The sequence below is a fragment of the Electrona antarctica genome, assembly GCF_951216825.1.
Source record: "Electrona antarctica genome assembly, chromosome: 19".
Classification (NCBI taxonomy): domain Eukaryota; kingdom Metazoa; phylum Chordata; class Actinopteri; order Myctophiformes; family Myctophidae; genus Electrona; species Electrona antarctica.
The window spans coordinates 24200712-24219341 of NC_136800.1; the positions used below are offsets into that span (position 1 = coordinate 24200712).

Consider the following 18630-nt stretch of genomic DNA (forward strand, 5'->3'; position numbering starts at 1 on the left):
GTGTATAGCCTAGACTACAGCACTGAAAATAAGCCCTTATAGGGATTTTTGGTTATACTTTTATCATATTTTGTATACATTTGTACCTTTTCCCCCAATCTGTTAATATAGTAATGAATGAATGAATGAATGAATGAATGAATGAATGAATGAATGAATGAATCAATCAATCAATCAATCAATCAATCAATCAAACAAACAAACAAACAAACAAACAAACAAACAAACAAACAAACTTATTCTATGGTTTTTTTCCATTGTAGCCCTTTCATTCTTATTTAATTACAGTATGCTATTATATGGATATTGATACATCTTGAAGTTGGCTACATTCCATAACTTTTCAACCCCTGGCTGCAGCGAACACAATTCTACAAGTCACCAGTTCCAGCGTAACACCCATAGGAGGGAAGCGGTAAAGTAGACACGCCCATGCCCTTGTTGCCCGCCTATTGGCTGCAGTGCAGTGACGCATCCCCTATCGGCACGCTCCCATTGGTCCATTTGGCCGGCAGGGAAGTTCACGTGACGCAGTGCTCTCCACGTGGTTCCGTGCTACGTGCAGTTTGCAGGATCAAGATGGCAGCCTCCTTGTGTCGCTGCTATGAGGTGAAATGACATTTAATGCATTGTGTACAGCTTAGCTGTTTGAATGCTTATGTCCTTATGGATTCATATTGTTATGATTATTTGCTTTTTTATGACCAACAAGCAATTGCAGAGATGAGCTGTCACTCTGTCAGCTAAGGCTGTCACTCAGTTGCAATACAGTAGCCTGCTTGCAGCATCCGTTCGTTCGTTCGTTCATTAATGAATGAATTCATTCATTCATTCATTCATGTAGGCTACTGCTGTGGGTGTACGTATTTAGGAAAGTAGCTGCCAAGGACCTCCCAAATGGATGTATTTGACCATGGACCTTGACATCTAAAATGTTTTGTACCAGGGCAGGGGACGTCATCGTAGAGAAGATTTTAAAGATCTTTAAAGACAATTCAAGACTTAACTCCAAATATTTCCAATTAAGGTATAAATGGATAAAGTGGTTCAAATGATTGTGATGCTATGTCAATTCCTTTTGATGTGGACCCTCTGGAACCAACTCCCAAATATGCCTGGGGGTCCCCGGACCCCACTTTGAGAACCACTGTATTAGGCATGGACCCCCATCTGAAAATATTTGTTGACAGACCCCCATAAGAGAGTTGCTAGATTAAATTTGAAAAATCACACCCGTGTGAAGTGAGGGGCACTCTTATCATCATCATCATCTCATTCTGGCCAATCACAATTTGCGTCCTCACTTTTCTGTCCTCGCTTTTTATCCTCAATACATACTTTGCGCAGCCAATCAAATCAGCGCTATGGGGTGATCAGCCAACCAAATCATCGCTATTATTCACACAAACATTCACACAATTTTGGAATATATACATTTTGAAAAAATGCTAGCCTTGACATGAAAAGTTGACTAGAGTTAATGCGTACTGACTGCTTGTTCTGAGGTTGTAAGTCTCTTATCCAGAGTGATTTACTGTACAAGTCTATATGCAGTCAGCATGTGTGTCTGATTTGTGACTCATTACTATTGCCATCACTCCATATTGCTAAATATTTAGAAAAAAAAGGGATTGTTATGTATAAAATTCCGGTGTTCAATGACGGAAACCCAGTTCAATCGTAAATTATTTGTGTGACAATCATCATTGTAAAATGATATAATGGTGACAATCAGTCCTGACTGTGTATAATTGTATGCTTCCAGCTGGTGGGCAGACGTGTGTTGTGTGTGTCGTCCATCCGGCCAGTGGTGTCGTCACTGAGGAGAGGAGATGCATACAGGATACAGCCCTCTGTAGCTGCTGCTCAGGTCAGAGCTCACATCACTAGTGTCCACTGGCATGGTTTCCTAAACAGTGGGAATATACATGGATTAAAGTTCTAAGTCGCCACGGCTGATTTCAGTGTTTTTGATTCCATAGAAGCATGTTTTCTTTGGAGGCATGTTGCACAGCGAATTGAGAGCTTGTAGATCGGCTATTTTCGGTTATTCTTTTAGAGCATTTGATGTGGTAAAACTAGCAATATGTTCTGAAGCATCTTCCATAAAATCTGTAATAGTCTGTAAAATCTGTAATGGTCTCGGTCGGATATATATATAGTTGATCTACAAGTTCATAGATCTATCTAAGTGACGTGTTGTAAGCTTGTAGATCAGCTATTTCCGGAATTTTCGAAAAATGTATGGACATTTTTCATCATGGAAGCGATTGACGATTATACAAAAGTAATTGCAATTACCTCAAATGATTGCGATTATGCAACTATGTCATCATTGTGACAGGCCTACCGTCTCCCATCAGGTGAGGTGTTCCTCAGGGCGCAGGCGGGGTTTCCTGGGGGAGCTGGTGGAGACCATCCGCCAGGAGTTCGGCAAGAACCAGCAGATGAAGGACAACCTGCAAAAGTTCAGAGAGGAGGCCCGGAGGCTGGAGGAGTCTGACGCGCTGCAGCAGGCCCGCAGGAAATATGTAAGACCACCAGCATCTAACGGCTGTCACAATTACAAATTCAAGTTGCCGATTAATTGTCACACAAATAATTGCGATTAACGATTTAATTGTGTTATATATATATATATATATATATATATATATATATAAGAAAACACAGGCAACTCACGTATTAGGAAGGCAGTATCGTCCACCAGAAAAAAGGACTGGTGTTTTTGATGAATCTAACGTGGTTAAAATGTAGTTTTAAATTACAATGGGTTTGTATAGGAAGGGTGCGGGACAGTTAAAATGAATATCAAATATCTAAATACTGAATACTCAACTTAAAAACTGTGTGTGTGTGTGTGTGTGTGTGTGTGTGTGTGTGTGTGTGTGTGTGTGTGTGTGTGTGTGTGTGTGTGTGTGTGTGTGTGTGTGTGTGTGTGTGTGTGTGTGTGTGTGTTAGAAATCCATTGAATCGGAGACGGTGAGGACATCAGAGGTGTTTAAGAAGACTTTTGGCTCTCTTTCTAACACTGTAAAGGAGGTGAGCTTACAGCACTTTGTCTGATTTACATAATATTAACCAATCGAGACGGACAAGACCTATTATATATACTGTACCTCGTAGGGCATTCACTTCTAGTCCTTTTTACTAGTTGACTAGTTGCCTAATTTACTAGTTGACTAGTTGTTTAACTACCTATTATGTCAAAAACAAAACAAACCCCCCTTTTTTTTTTTTTTTTTAATACATATTTGTACATTTAAAAACTGTGTACATTGGTGACTATAACTATAATCTACCTGATCTTGAGGCCAACAAAATCAGGGGGGGAATAAAATTAACTTTTTATTTATTTATTTATTTTTATCAACTAGTCAACTACCGTAGTACCAACAAGGTCGACTAGTGGATTTACTAGTCGACTAGTTGCTTAATGCCCTAGTACCTCGTCATACGTCATATGGCGAAACTAGGCGATCTAGAAGCTCACGGCGCGGTGTGGGCTCGTAGATCGCCTATTTTCACTCCGAGATCTTCGCCTATAATGACATGTCAGGTTGGAAGTTGTTAAGGCTGGCCTACAGCAGGAAAACCAGCACCCCTCAGCTTGCAGGTGTGAGTACTGTACTGTACAGTATACTGGCACTATGAAATATATGAATTTGTTCCCTTAATGCAGGGGTGGTCAACTTTGACGATGCAGAGTGCCAATATATTTCTACACTCACTCCAGAGGGCCACAGTGCATATTACTGTCGTAGCAAAAATAGCCGATCTACAAGCTCAAAACGTAACGGCTGAAATCAATACTATATCAGTATTCTGATATAGAGGGTATGCGCGTGACATCATCATCAAACCCGGACGTTATGCAGGAATGCCTACTGAGTGACAAAAAGCTACTTTCTGGCCTTGACAGCCCATACATCCAAACAGAAAAGTCCTATCGGATTGAATTAAACAACATTAAACAATGTTAATCTCACTTTGCCTGTTGCTTTGCCACTCGATTTGCCACTCGATGTGCCATTCACTTTAGGCATGTGCATACCCTCTATTAACATGCCGCATTAAGTGAAGGTGGGGGCCGCATGTGGCCCCCGGGCCGCCAGTTGCCCACCCCTGCCTTAATGTAATGTTTTTTTTTGGTCTGAATAACATTGATCTGCTCTAAATACAAATAACCCACATGACGGCACTATGTCATATTTCCTTTTATAATCATGTTTAACTTAATTGTGTTTGATTGTCTCTGATCATAACTCCCAAGTGTGTGTAAAATATAAAGCGTGTTTGTTGTGTTGTGATGTGTGCCGGTGTCGGGCGCTGGAAATAGCCAATCTACAAGCTCATGGACACGTTGTGAACTTGTAGATCTGTGATTTTCAGCTAGACCATCAGGGTTCAAAATGTAAACACAAAAATAGACATCAATTCATAAAATCAGCGTCCTAAAATGTTGATGGCCTCGCAAGTATAGGAATACAAACGTGTGTGCGCGTGCGTTTGTGTGTGTGTGTGTGTGTGCAGGGCCTGGAGGAGGTGGGTCGCTCAGACCTGGGGAAGAAGATTAGAGAAGGGGTGGAGGAGGCTACCAAGACGGCCAGACACTCTGCTGAGACCGTCTCTAAAGGAGGAGAGAAACTGGGCCAGACCGGAGCCTTCAGAGCCATCTCACAGGTCAGTCAGTCAGTGGGACAATGCTTCACAGACTCTTCTCCCTTCCCTAAAACACCCTTGACAATGCTCCACACTTTCCTAGACTCTTCTCCCTTCCCTAAAATACCCTGGACAACGCTCAACACGTCCTAGACCTTTCTCCCTTCCCTAAAACACCCTGGACAACGCTCGACACGTCCTAGACTCTTCTCCCTTCGCTAAAACACCCTGGAGAAAGCTCCACACTTTCCTAGGCTCTTCTCCCTTCCCTAAAACACCCTTGACAATGCTCCACACTTTCCTAGACTCTTCTCCCTTCCCTAAAATACCCTGGACAACGCTCGACACGTCCTAGACCTTTCTCCCTTCCCTAAAACACCCTGGACAACGCTCGACACGTCCTAGACTCTTCTCCCTTCACTAAAACACCCCGGACAACGCTCCACACTTTCCTAGGCTCTTCTCTCTTCCCTAAAACACCCTGGACAACGCTCCACACTTCTCCCTTCCCTAAAACACCCTGGACAACGCTCCACACTTTCCTAGGCTCTTCTCCCTTCCCTAAAACACCTGGACAACGCTGGGTTACATTGAGACTGCACACGCAGGTGTCGGTTTCATGTAATCAATTCCCAACAGAACCCCAAACCTGTTGTTTTGGGGAGCGTTGGTTTCTATTCATTCAACCTCCTTTGTATGTGTTGGCTGTGCGACGCTTCTAGCGAGACAGATATACAGTGTATACTTCACCCCGCCAATATTTTTGCGCGGCGAGAACACCCAACATACAAGCTCACATCGCGTTGCGGATGCGGCCGCTGTGAGCTTGGAGGTCTGCTGTTCTAGGCCGTTCTCTGACCGCGGCGGAGTATAAATGAGGTTTTAGGGGATTCAGCTGTGCGATCAAGCAGCCGTGATCAAGAGGAAGCGCTCCCTCTGTGACTGGAGGTGGAGTTTGGGGGACAAATGCTTTGAGAATTGCTAATATTGTTTATAATAAGTTGACACAACATAAACCACGGTATATATTTCAAGAGGTATTATCAACCTTCCTCCACACAGTGAGGAAAACAGCATCTGAGAGTTTGATGGGATGCATTTTTACATGCCAGTGCTGGGACCACTTTTACATTGCATCTTTGAGCAGTCGGTTTCTTCTTGTCTGACCTGCCTGACCTGCGTGCGCATATTAGTTGTGACATTGTGTGGAAATGTGTCTATAATACTGTATGCTTCAACTAGTCCATGTACTGACCACATGACCACACTGCCATCTAGTGGTTCAACTGGACAATGTTGTGATGAAAGTTTTTTGGCTTTAAGCCCTGACTAAGACAACACATTCATCTTGGTCATGTTGCTGGGCCTGCTGTCGCGATTATGACATTTCACTTGACAATTAATTGCGATTAGCTATTTAGTATTTAATTGTGTGTTAGTCGTTGAACACCAGAACATCACAAATAAAAAATGCATTTCCTTTTTGCTTTTACGCTTTGAATTTGCACAGGGCAGGTGTGACAAATAACCTAAATATAAATTACTTTTACACTTTCAAGAAAACATTAATAGTGGAAATAGCCGATCTGCAAGCTCACAATGTGTCTGAAAATGTTTGAAACCTGGCACGTCATGTTTTCAGTTAGGGGTCCGCACTCCGCAGCCAAATACATAATAAATAGTGTTTTTGGTTTAAGAAACCAACTCATTAACTACTTAAACCCCATTATAATTGACTGCTGGCCGGAGTCCCTCAGGGTCTACAAGTACCTTTTCTGTTATTGTGGGGTAAAGCTCGGCTAGCCTACAACCCACAATATGGATGCTGGGGTTTAGCTTCAAGATGGCGATCTGTCTCACTTCTCTGCATTCACCTCCCAACTATACACCCCTTTCTCCTCCTGTCTCCTCCTTTCTCCCCCCCTTCCTCCTCCCTTCAGAGTGTGGAGAGCATGAAGAAGGAGATAGATGTCGGCGACGCCGGGCCCTACAGAGCACCTCCTCACCTGAGGAAGAGGAGCGAGTTCTCCTCCAAGGAAGCTGACAGCACCACCAGAGTGTTCGAAGCCAATGAGTGAGTCCCTCCCTCCCTCCCTCCCTATCCCGATCGTTATCATGATTCAACTTGCAAGAAAACAGATTTGCAAGGTAAGAAAGCCTTTTAGCCTGTGCTCCCCCACAAGCAGTGACACATCACTCTCCCCACCTGGCTTTGCTGAGTTCCCTCCCCGAACACGGGCCAATTGTGTTCATGTAGACCAGCCAAGTTGGCTTTAATGTTTGTTAGGGCAGTAAATGACAACGTAAGACGCCATTTCGCTGATTTTAATACATTTATTTCATTTTTCACGGACATGAGAACATCAACATGCCCACAAAAATATGGGCGTCCCTCACTTCACACGATTGTGATTTACTTTACTGTGTGTGTGTGTGTGTGTGTGTGTGTGTGTGTGTGTGTGTGTGTGTGTGTGTGTGTGTGTGTGTGTGTGTGTGTGTGTGTGTGTGTGTGTGTGTGTGTGTGTGTGTGTGTGTGTGTGTGTGTGTGTGTGTGTGTGTGTGTGTGTGTGTGTGTGTGTGTGTGTGTGTGCAGGGAGGCTATGGGCGTGGTCCTCCATAAGGACTCCAAGTGGTTCCAACAGTGGAATGACTTCAAGGACAACAACATGGTGTTCAACAGTAAGGAAGCGTCTGTAAAATTACATCACATTCACTGTGATTATGAATCCCACCACAGCTCTAGGATAGACCCGTCTGATTGGCTCCTGGGCAGGCATAGTTTTACTGAGGTTAAGGTTAGGTTTAGGCATAGTTTTACTGAGGTTAGGGTTAGGTTCAGGCATAATTGCAAAAACGGGAACTGTCAATCACAGCGACTACTGGCCAATCACAGCAGCATTTTCCTAGAGCTGCGGTGGGATCCGTAATAACGCGTCCTAGAGGGATGCACTTGCAGATTAGACACACCAACAGACCGACATGCAGAAACAACGGTCGGACATGAGGTCGAACATGCGCTTCTCCCGTGCTTGCGGTTATGGTTAGGTTAGGGTTTGAGGTAGGTTGTCGGTCTAATGACAGTCAGACCAAGACGGATGTTTGTTTTCACCAACTAGACCAAGGGTTCCAAATCTTTTCAGTGGAAGTGGAACCAGATATTGGCCTATACCTACAAGTATATTCACATGTTTATAGAGCTTCGCAGTCCCGCCCCCTCCCGAGGACCAGAAGTGAATTCCCCGTTCATTTTCCTCATAGACTTTTCAAAAAGTATTTATATAAAGACGTTTACACCGCGGACAAAGCCAACTCGAGTTGTGACGACAAATGACAATGTTTTGTCGTCAGGAAAGGGGGCGGGACTGCGACGCTCTATACATTGTCATGGATAACAGCGTGTGAGTCACCTTTTAGGCAGCAGGTGGCACTAGATTCATGGAAACAACATGGGCTGCTCATGCTGCATGTGTTTTTACCATGAGCAGAGGTGGCTAGAGAAGACAGAAACTGCACTGAAGTAAAACATTGTGTTTCTTTAAAATAATGACAAAAATTGTATATAACTACTTAAATTGAATATGGAAGTACTGAGCTAACTTCATACGTTTTGATGGGATGCAATTTGAATGTCTGATTATAAATCATTGTTATTAATAGTAATAAACAAACATATTCAATATATAGCCATTTGCAAATACATATATGGCCTAATTCTTTGGTTTTCAAAATTGGGGAGGTTCCTGGCGGTCCCAATTAATTCTTCCAAAACTTGGAACGTGTTTTTCAGTTGTCTTTACAGTTGTGCAAATCTATCCAAATGAAAATCATCAGCAGGATTGGAAATATCTTTATATAAAGATATTTTAAGAGGTATTTTTGGAAAGGTGCCAGCTTCCTGTCTCGCATTTCAGGAGGTGTAGTTCCAGACTATGTAGCATTCGGAGATGGTGGAATGTCTGTCTATGCCCGACTACTGGTGCTGTGTTGACATTTTAGATTTTAAGCTATTCAAACATAGCAGATATACAAGCTCATAGTGTGCCACTTCATGCCTCGCTATGAGGTTGTAGATCTGCTATTTTTGAAGAAAAAAATTGAATTGTGCTTCTGGGGGGTCCCTGGAACAACAATTTTGAGATGGAGGTCCGTGGTCAAATATCGTTTTGGGGGTCCTTGACATGAAAAGGTTTGAGCACCACTGATAAACATGTCTTCCAGAAAACTGTGGGGATTTAGAAGACATTTTGTAGACCCTGACTCAGGTCTTAATAGTGTCTGCGGTGTGCTCGCCACATGCAGGGTTCTTTGACATGAAGATGAAGTATGACGAGAGTGACAACGCCCTGGTCAGAGCTTCCAGAGCGGTGACAGACAGAGTCACTGACCTGATAGGTGAGTACAGTAGCTGCTCCTCCCAGTGTGGCCTGCTGGTCCACTCATCTAATGTCAACCACATAAAGGGGCAAACAAAATAAACCTATAGCAGCTACTGTATAATGGACAACTTTGTCGGCAAATAAAACAACTAGACAAAAATGTTAGGGAGGGACTAGTGCAGAAGAGGAGATCATAATATGATCTCCTCTTGCAACACCTGAATGCAACTAAACATAATATTATTATGTTTAGTTGCATTCGGGTGTTGCACTCTGAAATCTAGAAGCTTACTACTCGTCATACTGCAGCACGTTGTGCGCTTGTAGATCGGCTATTTTCAGCATGCAACCAAGTGTAACATCAGCCATTATGATGCCATTAAGGCCAGCCAAAATGCATTTGTGTCACAAATCAACTGTAGATTTAGTAGACTAAAATTGTATGATATTTAGTCGACTAAAACTAGACTAACACTAAAACATTTCAGGTGACTGAAATATGTCTAAAACTAAATTAAGTATGTCTGTCTGTCTCTCTGTCTGTCGGTCCAGGCGGTCTCTTCTCCAAGACGGAGATGTCCGAGGTGCTGACGGAGATCGTGAAGGCGGATCCCAACTTTGACAAGGACCGTTTCCTCAAGCAGTGTGAGAAGGACATTATCCCCAACATCCTGGAGGTATGGGAGCCCTGTCTGTCTGTCTGTCTGTCTGTCTGTCTGTCTGTCTGTCTGTCTGTCTGTCTTTACTTAAGTAAAAGTATCAATACCATCATGTAGAGAAATACTCTGTTACGAGTAAAAGTTGACAAATAAGTCAGGTGCAGGATAATCCTGAAATGTCTTATATACATAATGGATTTCCTACCTACTGCCCTAATATCTCTTCTCACTCAGTGTGTGTGTCTCTCTCGTGCGCATGCACCATGCACGCACCGCACAAACACAAACACACACAGAAGGAAACCAACCATTTGTCTTCTTTCAACAGGCTATGATCCGTGGAGAGTTGGAGGTTCTTAAAGACTGGTGTTATGAAGCTGTAAGTACAGAAAGCCTTGTGATCAGCTTCTTCTTTCTTTAGTTTTACCCACTTTTTCTATGAATGTGACGACAACAAACAAGGCTTCGTAATTGATAGAAAGTACCTTTTTTGGGTGAACTACTCCTTTAACACCTGATTCTACAAATGTCTTTTCTGAAAAATCTATGTTGGTACATCAGTGGATCTTTTCATGTCAAGGACCCCCAAAAGGATATGTATGTAGCCACCAACCCCCATGTCTAAATACTTTGTTCCTAGGGACCCCCAGAAGCAAAGATTTGAGTTAAAATGTATGCTCTAAAAATATATATTCAGAGCTTTGCAAAAAACTAGTCACGATTCTTCTAAAATAGCAGATCTACCAGCTCATAGCGTGGCACAAAGTGATGAGCTTGTATATCTGCTATTTTTGAGAAGCCAAAGTATGAAATAATGCTTTTTAGCTCAAATCTAAAATGACACAGATGCTTCCACGATCTTAATGGGTTAAGTAGAATGTTTTTGAATGTGTGTGTTTTCAGACGTACAGTCGGCTGGCTCATCCCATCCAGCAGGCCAGAACCCTGGGCTTACTGTTCCACTCCAAAGTCCTGGACATTGACAACATAGATGTAAGTACCGTGCTGACACCCTGAAAATACATATTTCACTTTAAAACTACTCAGGCTTTTTGTGAACACCCCAGACAGTTTGTTGTTTCATTCAGTATTTTGATATTTGATATTCATTTTAGCGCGTTGCAGCTAAAGATTCACCTCTTTTTCTTCTTTTCTTTTTCATCAATTGAAGAATAGGTAAATTCTTTATTTTTAATTATTTCCTGTAAACGCAAAATAGAGAATAAATAAATATTACAGCCATACTAGGTATCCTATAAAATGTAATTACAAGCTCACAACGCATTGTCGCGTTGTGGGCTTGCAGATCTGCTAATTTTCACAAAACTCTTCTTTGTTTGAATCTTTTGAAACATGTATTTTTTCATTTATTTATTTTTCACTGTAGGAAAACGAGATATTACTTGGTACCCCCAAAAATTGGTCCACGACCCAAAGATAGGTCCCCGGCCTGCTGTTTGTTAAGCAGTGCGTGTGTTACAGTGTTATGCATTGTGTGTTACAGTTGGCGATGGGGAAGATGATGGACCAGGGACCAGTTCTCATCATCACCTTCCAGGCTCAGGTTGTCTTGGTGATGAGGGACCCCAAGGGACTCCTGGTGGAGGGAGATCCGGTCAGTCCGCTACTTAATGTTTACTGCACCCCTACACAGGATGTGAAGTCACAATTAGTCACAACTTATTTCACGTGACGATTTGTCACACAAACAATTGAATCGTGTTTTTTGTCAAAGTTGACAAATTACCTAAATATACAAAGAAATGACTGACATAACTTTATACTTACCCCCAAAAATGTAGAGTGGAAATTGCCAATCTACAAGCTCACAACATGTCGAATTACGACACGTTGTGAGCTTGTAGATCTGTCACTCATTTACTCCATATAATGATAACCAGATTGGATTAAATGTGTAACTCAACCTCCAAACCTCTGTTTCCTAAAGAGCTGAAGAGACGGGGATGATACTGTTACTGAATAAACACTCTATAGCAATTATTACTATCACAAAGTTTCTGCAAGCATGTCCGGCGAGGACGTGCTGTGATTGGCCAGTCTTCACTTTGACTGGCGGTTCTGCCTTTGTGCCTTGGCAAATGCCAGGATGAAACTCATTCTCTACCTTATACTGTACATAGTAATACAGTCAAGCTCCTATACATTTATTGAAGGGTTATTGTTATTGCTTATTGTTATTGCTTCAACATGGAACTTTATAATTTTGTAACATACTATATAGTTACTAAAAAGTTACATAGTGCTGCTTTAATTCATGAAATATGTTTGGAAGCTTTACCTTAACCCATTCAAACAATGTTTTTGCAAAAATGTGTGCAAATATTTGAATAATTTCTAAAGCTAACATTTTAACTCAAAGCTTTGCTTATGGGAGTCATAGGCACAAAATAGTTTGATAACCACAGATATAATATAGCAACATATGTTATTCAGAAAACTGTTAGGACTTTGTAGAAGTCCTCAGTTCTTTATGGGTTAAGCTTGACCTCGTGTGTGTGTGTGTGTGTGTGTGTGTGTGTGTGTGTGTGTGTGTGTGTGTGTGTGTGTGTGTGTGTGTGTGTGTGTGTGTGTGTGTGTGTGTGTGTGTGTGTGTGTGTGTGTGTGTGTGTGTGTGTGTGTGTGTGTGTGTGTGTGTGTGTGTGTGTGTGTGTGTGTGTGTACGAACAACCTTTGACCTCCCAGGAGAAGGTGTTGAGGATGATGTACGTGTGGGCGTTGTGTCGCGACCAGGAGGAGCTCAACCCCAACGCAGCCTGGAGGCTGCTGGACCTCTCTGCATCTACCACCGAACAAGTCCTCTAGAGACACACACACACACCTCTGCATCTACCACTGAAGAAGTGCTGTACACACACCTCTGGATATACTGGATATACCACCACCGAACAAGTCCTCTAAAGACACACACACACACACACTGTAAAAACTGTGACTGTACCATGTACAGTAACATACATACAGTATAATATATTTACGTATGGTTGTGTTCAAGAATAAATCTGTTGTATGTGTATATGAACATAAAGTGAACATGGTGTAAATAGATACTGTACATCTCTATTGTAACCTATAAGGATGAGACCACAGCCATGCTGAGGGTTCCTCAACACAGCCAAACTTAATTTTACCCTGAGGGCAGTGTTAAATCCGTCGATTAAAACTCTGACAATTATTTTCACTGATGAAAACAAAATCAGAACTTAGAGTGCCGTGACCCCCCTCCCCCCTCACACCCACCAGGTTGTTAATTATACGTGGTTTTCACCTTAGCACCACCCACCTGAACGTAAGACCGCCCACAGGTATTGCTCTATAATGGCGGAGGAGTTACGGGAGGGGATGATTTTAGTGTGCCACTAAAGTGGTGTATTTCGATTGAACCTTTTGACTCAAAGGCTTTTAGCTTTCAGGAACAAACCAAAAATACACAGGGAAGACCTATTTGAATATTAAATTATAACCACACCAGAGCCGGAGGAGGCATCTACCTTTTTATGTCTGTGGGCTCTATTACCTCAATGGTACAACTTTTCAGCACAGTGGAAACCGGATTCAAATCTGCGGTAGAAGAGTAAAGTTACATAGTGCTGCTTTAAACTTTGATTTTGATTTCATGGGGGCTTTAAATCAGTGGTTCTCAAAGTGAGGTAGGGGACCCCCAGTGGTCCTTGAGGGGATTCCAGGTGGTCCCCAGCTAAATGATTGATGGTTAGGAAGCTAAATGTACTCTTTCCGTTCTGTAATGCTGAGAGTGAAACTATGGAATGGAGCATAATTGTGAAAACATATACAGTAGCTGATACAGTATGCACATTGACTGTATGCTTCATTGCTTATCAATACTTACATGAAGTCAATCTTGTCCATCTCTTTATTTCATAACCTGTATGTCCGTCCTGTTGTCTGAGTTGACCAAAGCAAAATGTTAGATTTTTGTCGTTTCTTTTTTTCTTTTCTCTTTTTTTACTATTTATTTTTATTTAATTTACAGTCAATAAAAAGCACTGTAATATTAAGAATCAACGTGTGTCGTGTATGTATGTGAGTATATATATGGGTAATAGCTCGCACCACTCCAGTTGCTTTTAAACACTGAGCATCTTTACCATGTGTGCGGTCGGGTAAGTAACTTTACAAGAACATTTCCCAGAGAAAACCAGCACTCACGGAACTCCTGTTTAAAGGAACTTTGAATTATTATTTCAATCAGTTGGCATGGTATGCCGCAGAGCAGCAGTACTGGTTCTACTGATGCTCTGCGGCATACCATGCCAACTGATTGAAAGAATAATTAAAAGTGCCTTAAAACAAGAGTTCTGTGAGTGCTGGTTTTCTCTTTAAAAAAGAATTGTCTATATGGTATAATGGTTATGCTAATTCAAAGAGAGAGAGAGAGATCAGACACTGCAGTGCAACTCGAGGTCAACTGGGTACATACCGTACTGTATGTACCGAGTTGACCTCAACATACGTAGAGAGAAAGAAGCAGAGATGGGACAAGTACCCACATTCGTTACTTAAAGGGGCATTCCACTCATTTTCAACATTTTACTATGTCATTAATATACCTTAGAGTTGTTGTGTGGAAATAATAAAAAAGTCCCCCCATTCTGTGTTTCCTAGAACTAGAGGTCTGAAAAAAATCATTAACATGGTGAAACACATCTTGATGTCATCAAGATGTGTTTCACCATGTTAATGATTTTTTTCTATAATTACAGTTCTAGGAAACACATCTCATCTCTGGAGACAAGACTGAGTGAGAGAGCAGAAGTTTTTGATTGGATTGGATTGAGGGATCGGATCACGTTTAAAGAAACGTGTTAGACAGCATTCCTGTGGTAACACACTATCCATATATCTGAACTCAAATCAACCCAGAGGTGTTGCACACACTGCTGAAAATTGCATACACCACGCATGATAACTAATTATAATTACGTGAGTGTGGAAGACATGCAATGCCAGGCAGAAACCTCTTATCTCCATATTTAAGCACTTTGTGTTATTTTTGTAAATTAACGCCCTACTTTGTCATACCACAGCGTCACTCAAAAGTAGCAGATCCATAAGCTCGGAAACGCAGCGCGAAGGGACACAATTCCGAGCTTGTAGATCTGCTACATTTGCAAAAAATGCATGTTTTGGACATAATGGGTTTTTGTATTATTTTGAATGGTCAATATTTCATTCACAATCACTGAAAGTGATCCGAATAATATCGTTCACGCCTATTGTTGCTTTGTGGTCTCTACCATCCAGTTCAGTTAGAATGCTTCTTTAAAACATTTACAGTTATACATTATACAGTATGCATTTCTTCATCCATCCATCCATCCACACGAGAGGGTGTGATTTACAGTCAATGGCAGCGCAGAAGTGCCATTAATGACGGTAAAGCACGACTTTTGAGTGTAATATTGCAATTATACAACAGTTACCCTTAAAAAAAGAACATGCGAACTCAATTTCATTATAACTAAGATATTCACGCAAAAAAAACATATATTTTTATGTCAGATGTAGCCAATACGACTGAAATGTACCTAGAAAATAGACCAATTACAGTATAATATGATAATGCGAACATTATGTTCCATTATGTCACAGCAACACTCCATATGAATTGAATATAGTCGCAGCATTGTTCCATTCCACATATGGACTAAATAAGCACCAGAGCTCATAATTGTATACAGACGGACAGTTTACGCAACACTGGCTCTACTGTAGTCCCACCAGGACAACTATGATGATGGCTATGGTGTTATACTAACTATGGTGTTACACACACACGCGCACACACACACACACACACACACACACACACACACACACACACACACACACACACACACACACACACACACACACACACACGTGCACACACACACACACACACATACACACACACACACACACACACACACACAAAAGCTCTCTTCAAAGCTAGGCTCCTCTTTGACACCCCTCCCCTAATAAAAAAAAGAAAAAACGTAATATCAGCAATAATTATATTCTGCCTGAACGAACCAATCAATGATCGGCCCAAACATACTCCCCACCCCATACCTCCCTCCAATAAAAACAAGGCAACATGCCTGTTGTCTGCATTATAACATCTACTGTACAGAGAGCGTGTTTCAGAATGAAGAGTGGTGGTGCGTTGCTCGTTGTGCTGTTCTGTCTGTGGGAGTCTGGGGCTCTGGGAGACGGTGGCGTGGTCAGTGATGAACCCGGTACCCCCTCGTTGCCTGACGTCTGGACCGAGGTCAAGGGGCTGAGAGACATGCTGGTCGAACAGAGAGAGAAGCTGAAGATTATGGAAGAACAGCATGCAGGTTGGGATGGTTGAGAGGCTAAACAATGTTTCTTGCGCAAAACTTGATTAAAAATGTAGTTTCAGGAGTTTTCAGGGAAAGCATCGGTTGTCATATTAAATTTGAACCACTTTAACCATTATTTTGTGTTTTGGCTATTACAAAATAGCAGTTAATATTAAGCTCATGGCGTGTCAAAAATTGTGTTTTTGCTTATGGGGGTCCCTGGAACAAAATATTTTTTGATGGGGGATCTGGGGCCAAATACATAAGATTGTGGGGTCCTTGACATGAACATTGAGTATCACTGATATAACATTTTTATATATATATATTTTTTCAGAAATCTCTGTAGAATTGACGTCTGGTCTTAATGGGTTAATAGCTATGTTTCTCTGCGTGATATTTGTTTTCAGAAATGACTGACAAATTGAGTGCAAGTCAGAACTAGGGATGTCCCGATCACGTTTTTTTGCTCCCGATCCGATTCCGATCGTTTGATTTTGAGACATACCGATACCGATCTTTCCCGATCCGATCTTTATGTGACTATACTTTTATTAGAATGACTGTCATTGTTTACTTTTTCTTGAAAGCATGGAATCATAGCATACATAATTATGTATTGGTTAATTAGAGTGAATACAGTTGTACAGATTATAGAACTGAAGTCAAGTTAAAACTCTTAAAGAGTATCTCTCTCATTCAGACACTTATGCCATCATGCATAGTTGATTTGCATAGTTGCATTTCCTTTGTTTTCATAATAGGTATCTTTCAAGCCTCTGAGTGTGATTATAGTCTTTGTTTGATGATCTCTGGCTGGGACCAGAAGGAGAAAGACTAGCAACACTTTTTACAAAATCTCATTGCTTCTTTAAGATTTACATTAGACAATTAAAAAATCTGGTCTTTTCTCCCCGATTCCGATCTTTTGAAAATAATGTGATCGGAGCCGATTTCCGATCACCCGATCCGATCGGGACAACCCTAGTCAGAACCAGGTGTTGGAATTGAAGAAAGAAAATGAAGGTAATTTGAACAGGACAATGTTCTTGTAGGAGAGGACAGTGTTGAAAAACTACTTGTACATTAGTGTTAATGACTTCAGTTGATCTCAGAGAATAGTTACCGTGTTCATAATGTCATTTACTGTATGGGAAATATGGGCCATCATTTTGTAATGAAACTCCATATTATGATTAGCCTATCACTCAGACCTCTAGTCTATTTGTAAAACAACCTGTGTTTTACTGTACTTGGTGCAGCACCCTAAAAAGCCAAGTGAGCAACTGTGGAGTACTTTTGTGTCGAAACACAACTAGAAAAGTATGCTCCACCGCGCACAGGTCTTCACCAGGCTGGGTGGCCTAACTGCAGTCGACAGAACCTGAGGAAGCTGTGTGGGGAAATAGTGTTTCATTCTCCATTTATGACAATTTGATAATGTAGCCTATATATATTTCTATGTAAATATAAATACAAGGTATCTTGCACATTTTGTAATGGCAATGTGACTACTATTGTGATTACTTGCTACTGTATATTTATTAGGTACTGTAATTAGCTGGTAGGCCTACATGTTTTAATACAGAGAAATGGCTATGCATTATTGCACATTTATATGCCTCATTGCACACTTAAGTCTTTATTATTACTATTGTCATTGTTACAGTACGATGTGGACCTCACAACATTGCATTGTGATTCTTGTACCTGTATGAGTAATGGAAAATAAAACATTCATTCTTGATTGTGCTCCTGTGTTCACAGACAAACCAAAGGTGGCCTTCTCTGTTGGCCTGACTGATGACGGGTATGTTGGGCCGGTTGCTAATCACACCACTCTGGTCTACAAGAGAGTCTACACTAACATCGGCAACGCATACAATTCATCTACAGGTAGGTGGTCTGGTGATGAGGTTAACCACTTAAGCCATGTCAACGTTAGCCGTGTTAAGTTCATGTTAAGAAACTTTACACAATCGATTATCTCTCACTTTACTAATTACACAACTTACTGGACATGTTATTTGTCCAAAACCATTGCTTTTCAAAGAAAGCTCTGCTGTCGGGCAGAAACCAGTAACTCCAAAATGTAGACTAAATTAAATGAAGAAAACCATATATTTTTTAAAACAAAGCAAGCCTCATCAAAGTTGGTATTGTGACTTATATTGTCAGATACATGCTTCATTATATTATCACCACTTTACACCAATCCAACTCAAGTGGAGTTAGGAGGGTTTGTCCATCAGCTGACAGTGGTACTGTATGGTACATTTACCATAGCTGCTCCAAGCTAACTCCACCCACTGTGGTGGAGTTAGCTGGTTTAGCAGTTTGAGGATCCAATTGAGTTTGCTGGTTTTGTCAGACGCGCTTTTTATTACTTTAATTGGTTCAATATTTTTGTAACCTTTGTCTAACGCATATTTTCTGTTCTTGCATATGTTGTTTCCTATGCATGTTGTTTTGTATTGCTGTGTTGTGCCCTAATCTCCTCTTTCCCAAGCCTTGTGTTGCCTTGTTTCATATTTGTATAACTTGAATAAGTATTACCCCTTAGTGCTTTGGTGATTTTAGCTGGTG

General features: G+C 41.3%; 1 protein-coding gene across 2 annotated transcripts; it reads left to right on the forward strand.

Annotated features, from left to right (window-relative positions):
- Positions 1-483: 483 nt before the first annotated feature.
- On the forward strand, positions 484-13734 carry LOC306912334 (mitochondrial import inner membrane translocase subunit TIM44-like). 2 transcript variants are annotated; one of them, XM_079488477.1, is made up of 13 exons: positions 484-609; positions 1766-1870; positions 2364-2531; positions 2962-3042; positions 4534-4683; positions 6603-6736; positions 7256-7341; positions 8962-9054; positions 9591-9715; positions 10026-10076; positions 10601-10690; positions 11202-11312; positions 12401-13734. In XM_079488477.1, exons 1-13 carry the CDS (start codon positions 580-582, stop codon positions 12518-12520), a joined length of 1344 nt encoding a protein of 447 aa, XP_079344603.1. In that variant the 5' UTR covers positions 484-579; the 3' UTR covers positions 12521-13734. The 2 variants fall into 2 exon arrangements, with proteins under 2 accessions (XP_079344603.1, XP_079344604.1); XM_079488478.1 differs by lacking the exon at positions 484-609 and adding an exon at positions 935-1027.
- The last annotated feature ends 4896 nt before the right edge of the window (positions 13735-18630 follow it).

What these genes read in the sequence shown, in the direction of transcription:
- LOC306912334 (XM_079488477.1), top strand. Translation starts at nt 580, where the DNA reads ATGGCAGCCTCCTTGTGTCGCTGCTATGAG. An exon ending in CCTTGTGTCGCTGCTATGAG is followed by an intron (nt 610 to 1,765) that starts GTGAAATGACAT and finishes GTATGCTTCCAG; the next exon opens with CTGGTGGGCAGACGTGTGTT. An exon ending in AGAGTGTTCGAAGCCAATGA is followed by an intron (nt 6,737 to 7,255) that starts GTGAGTCCCTCC and finishes GTGTGTGTGCAG; the next exon opens with GGAGGCTATGGGCGTGGTCC.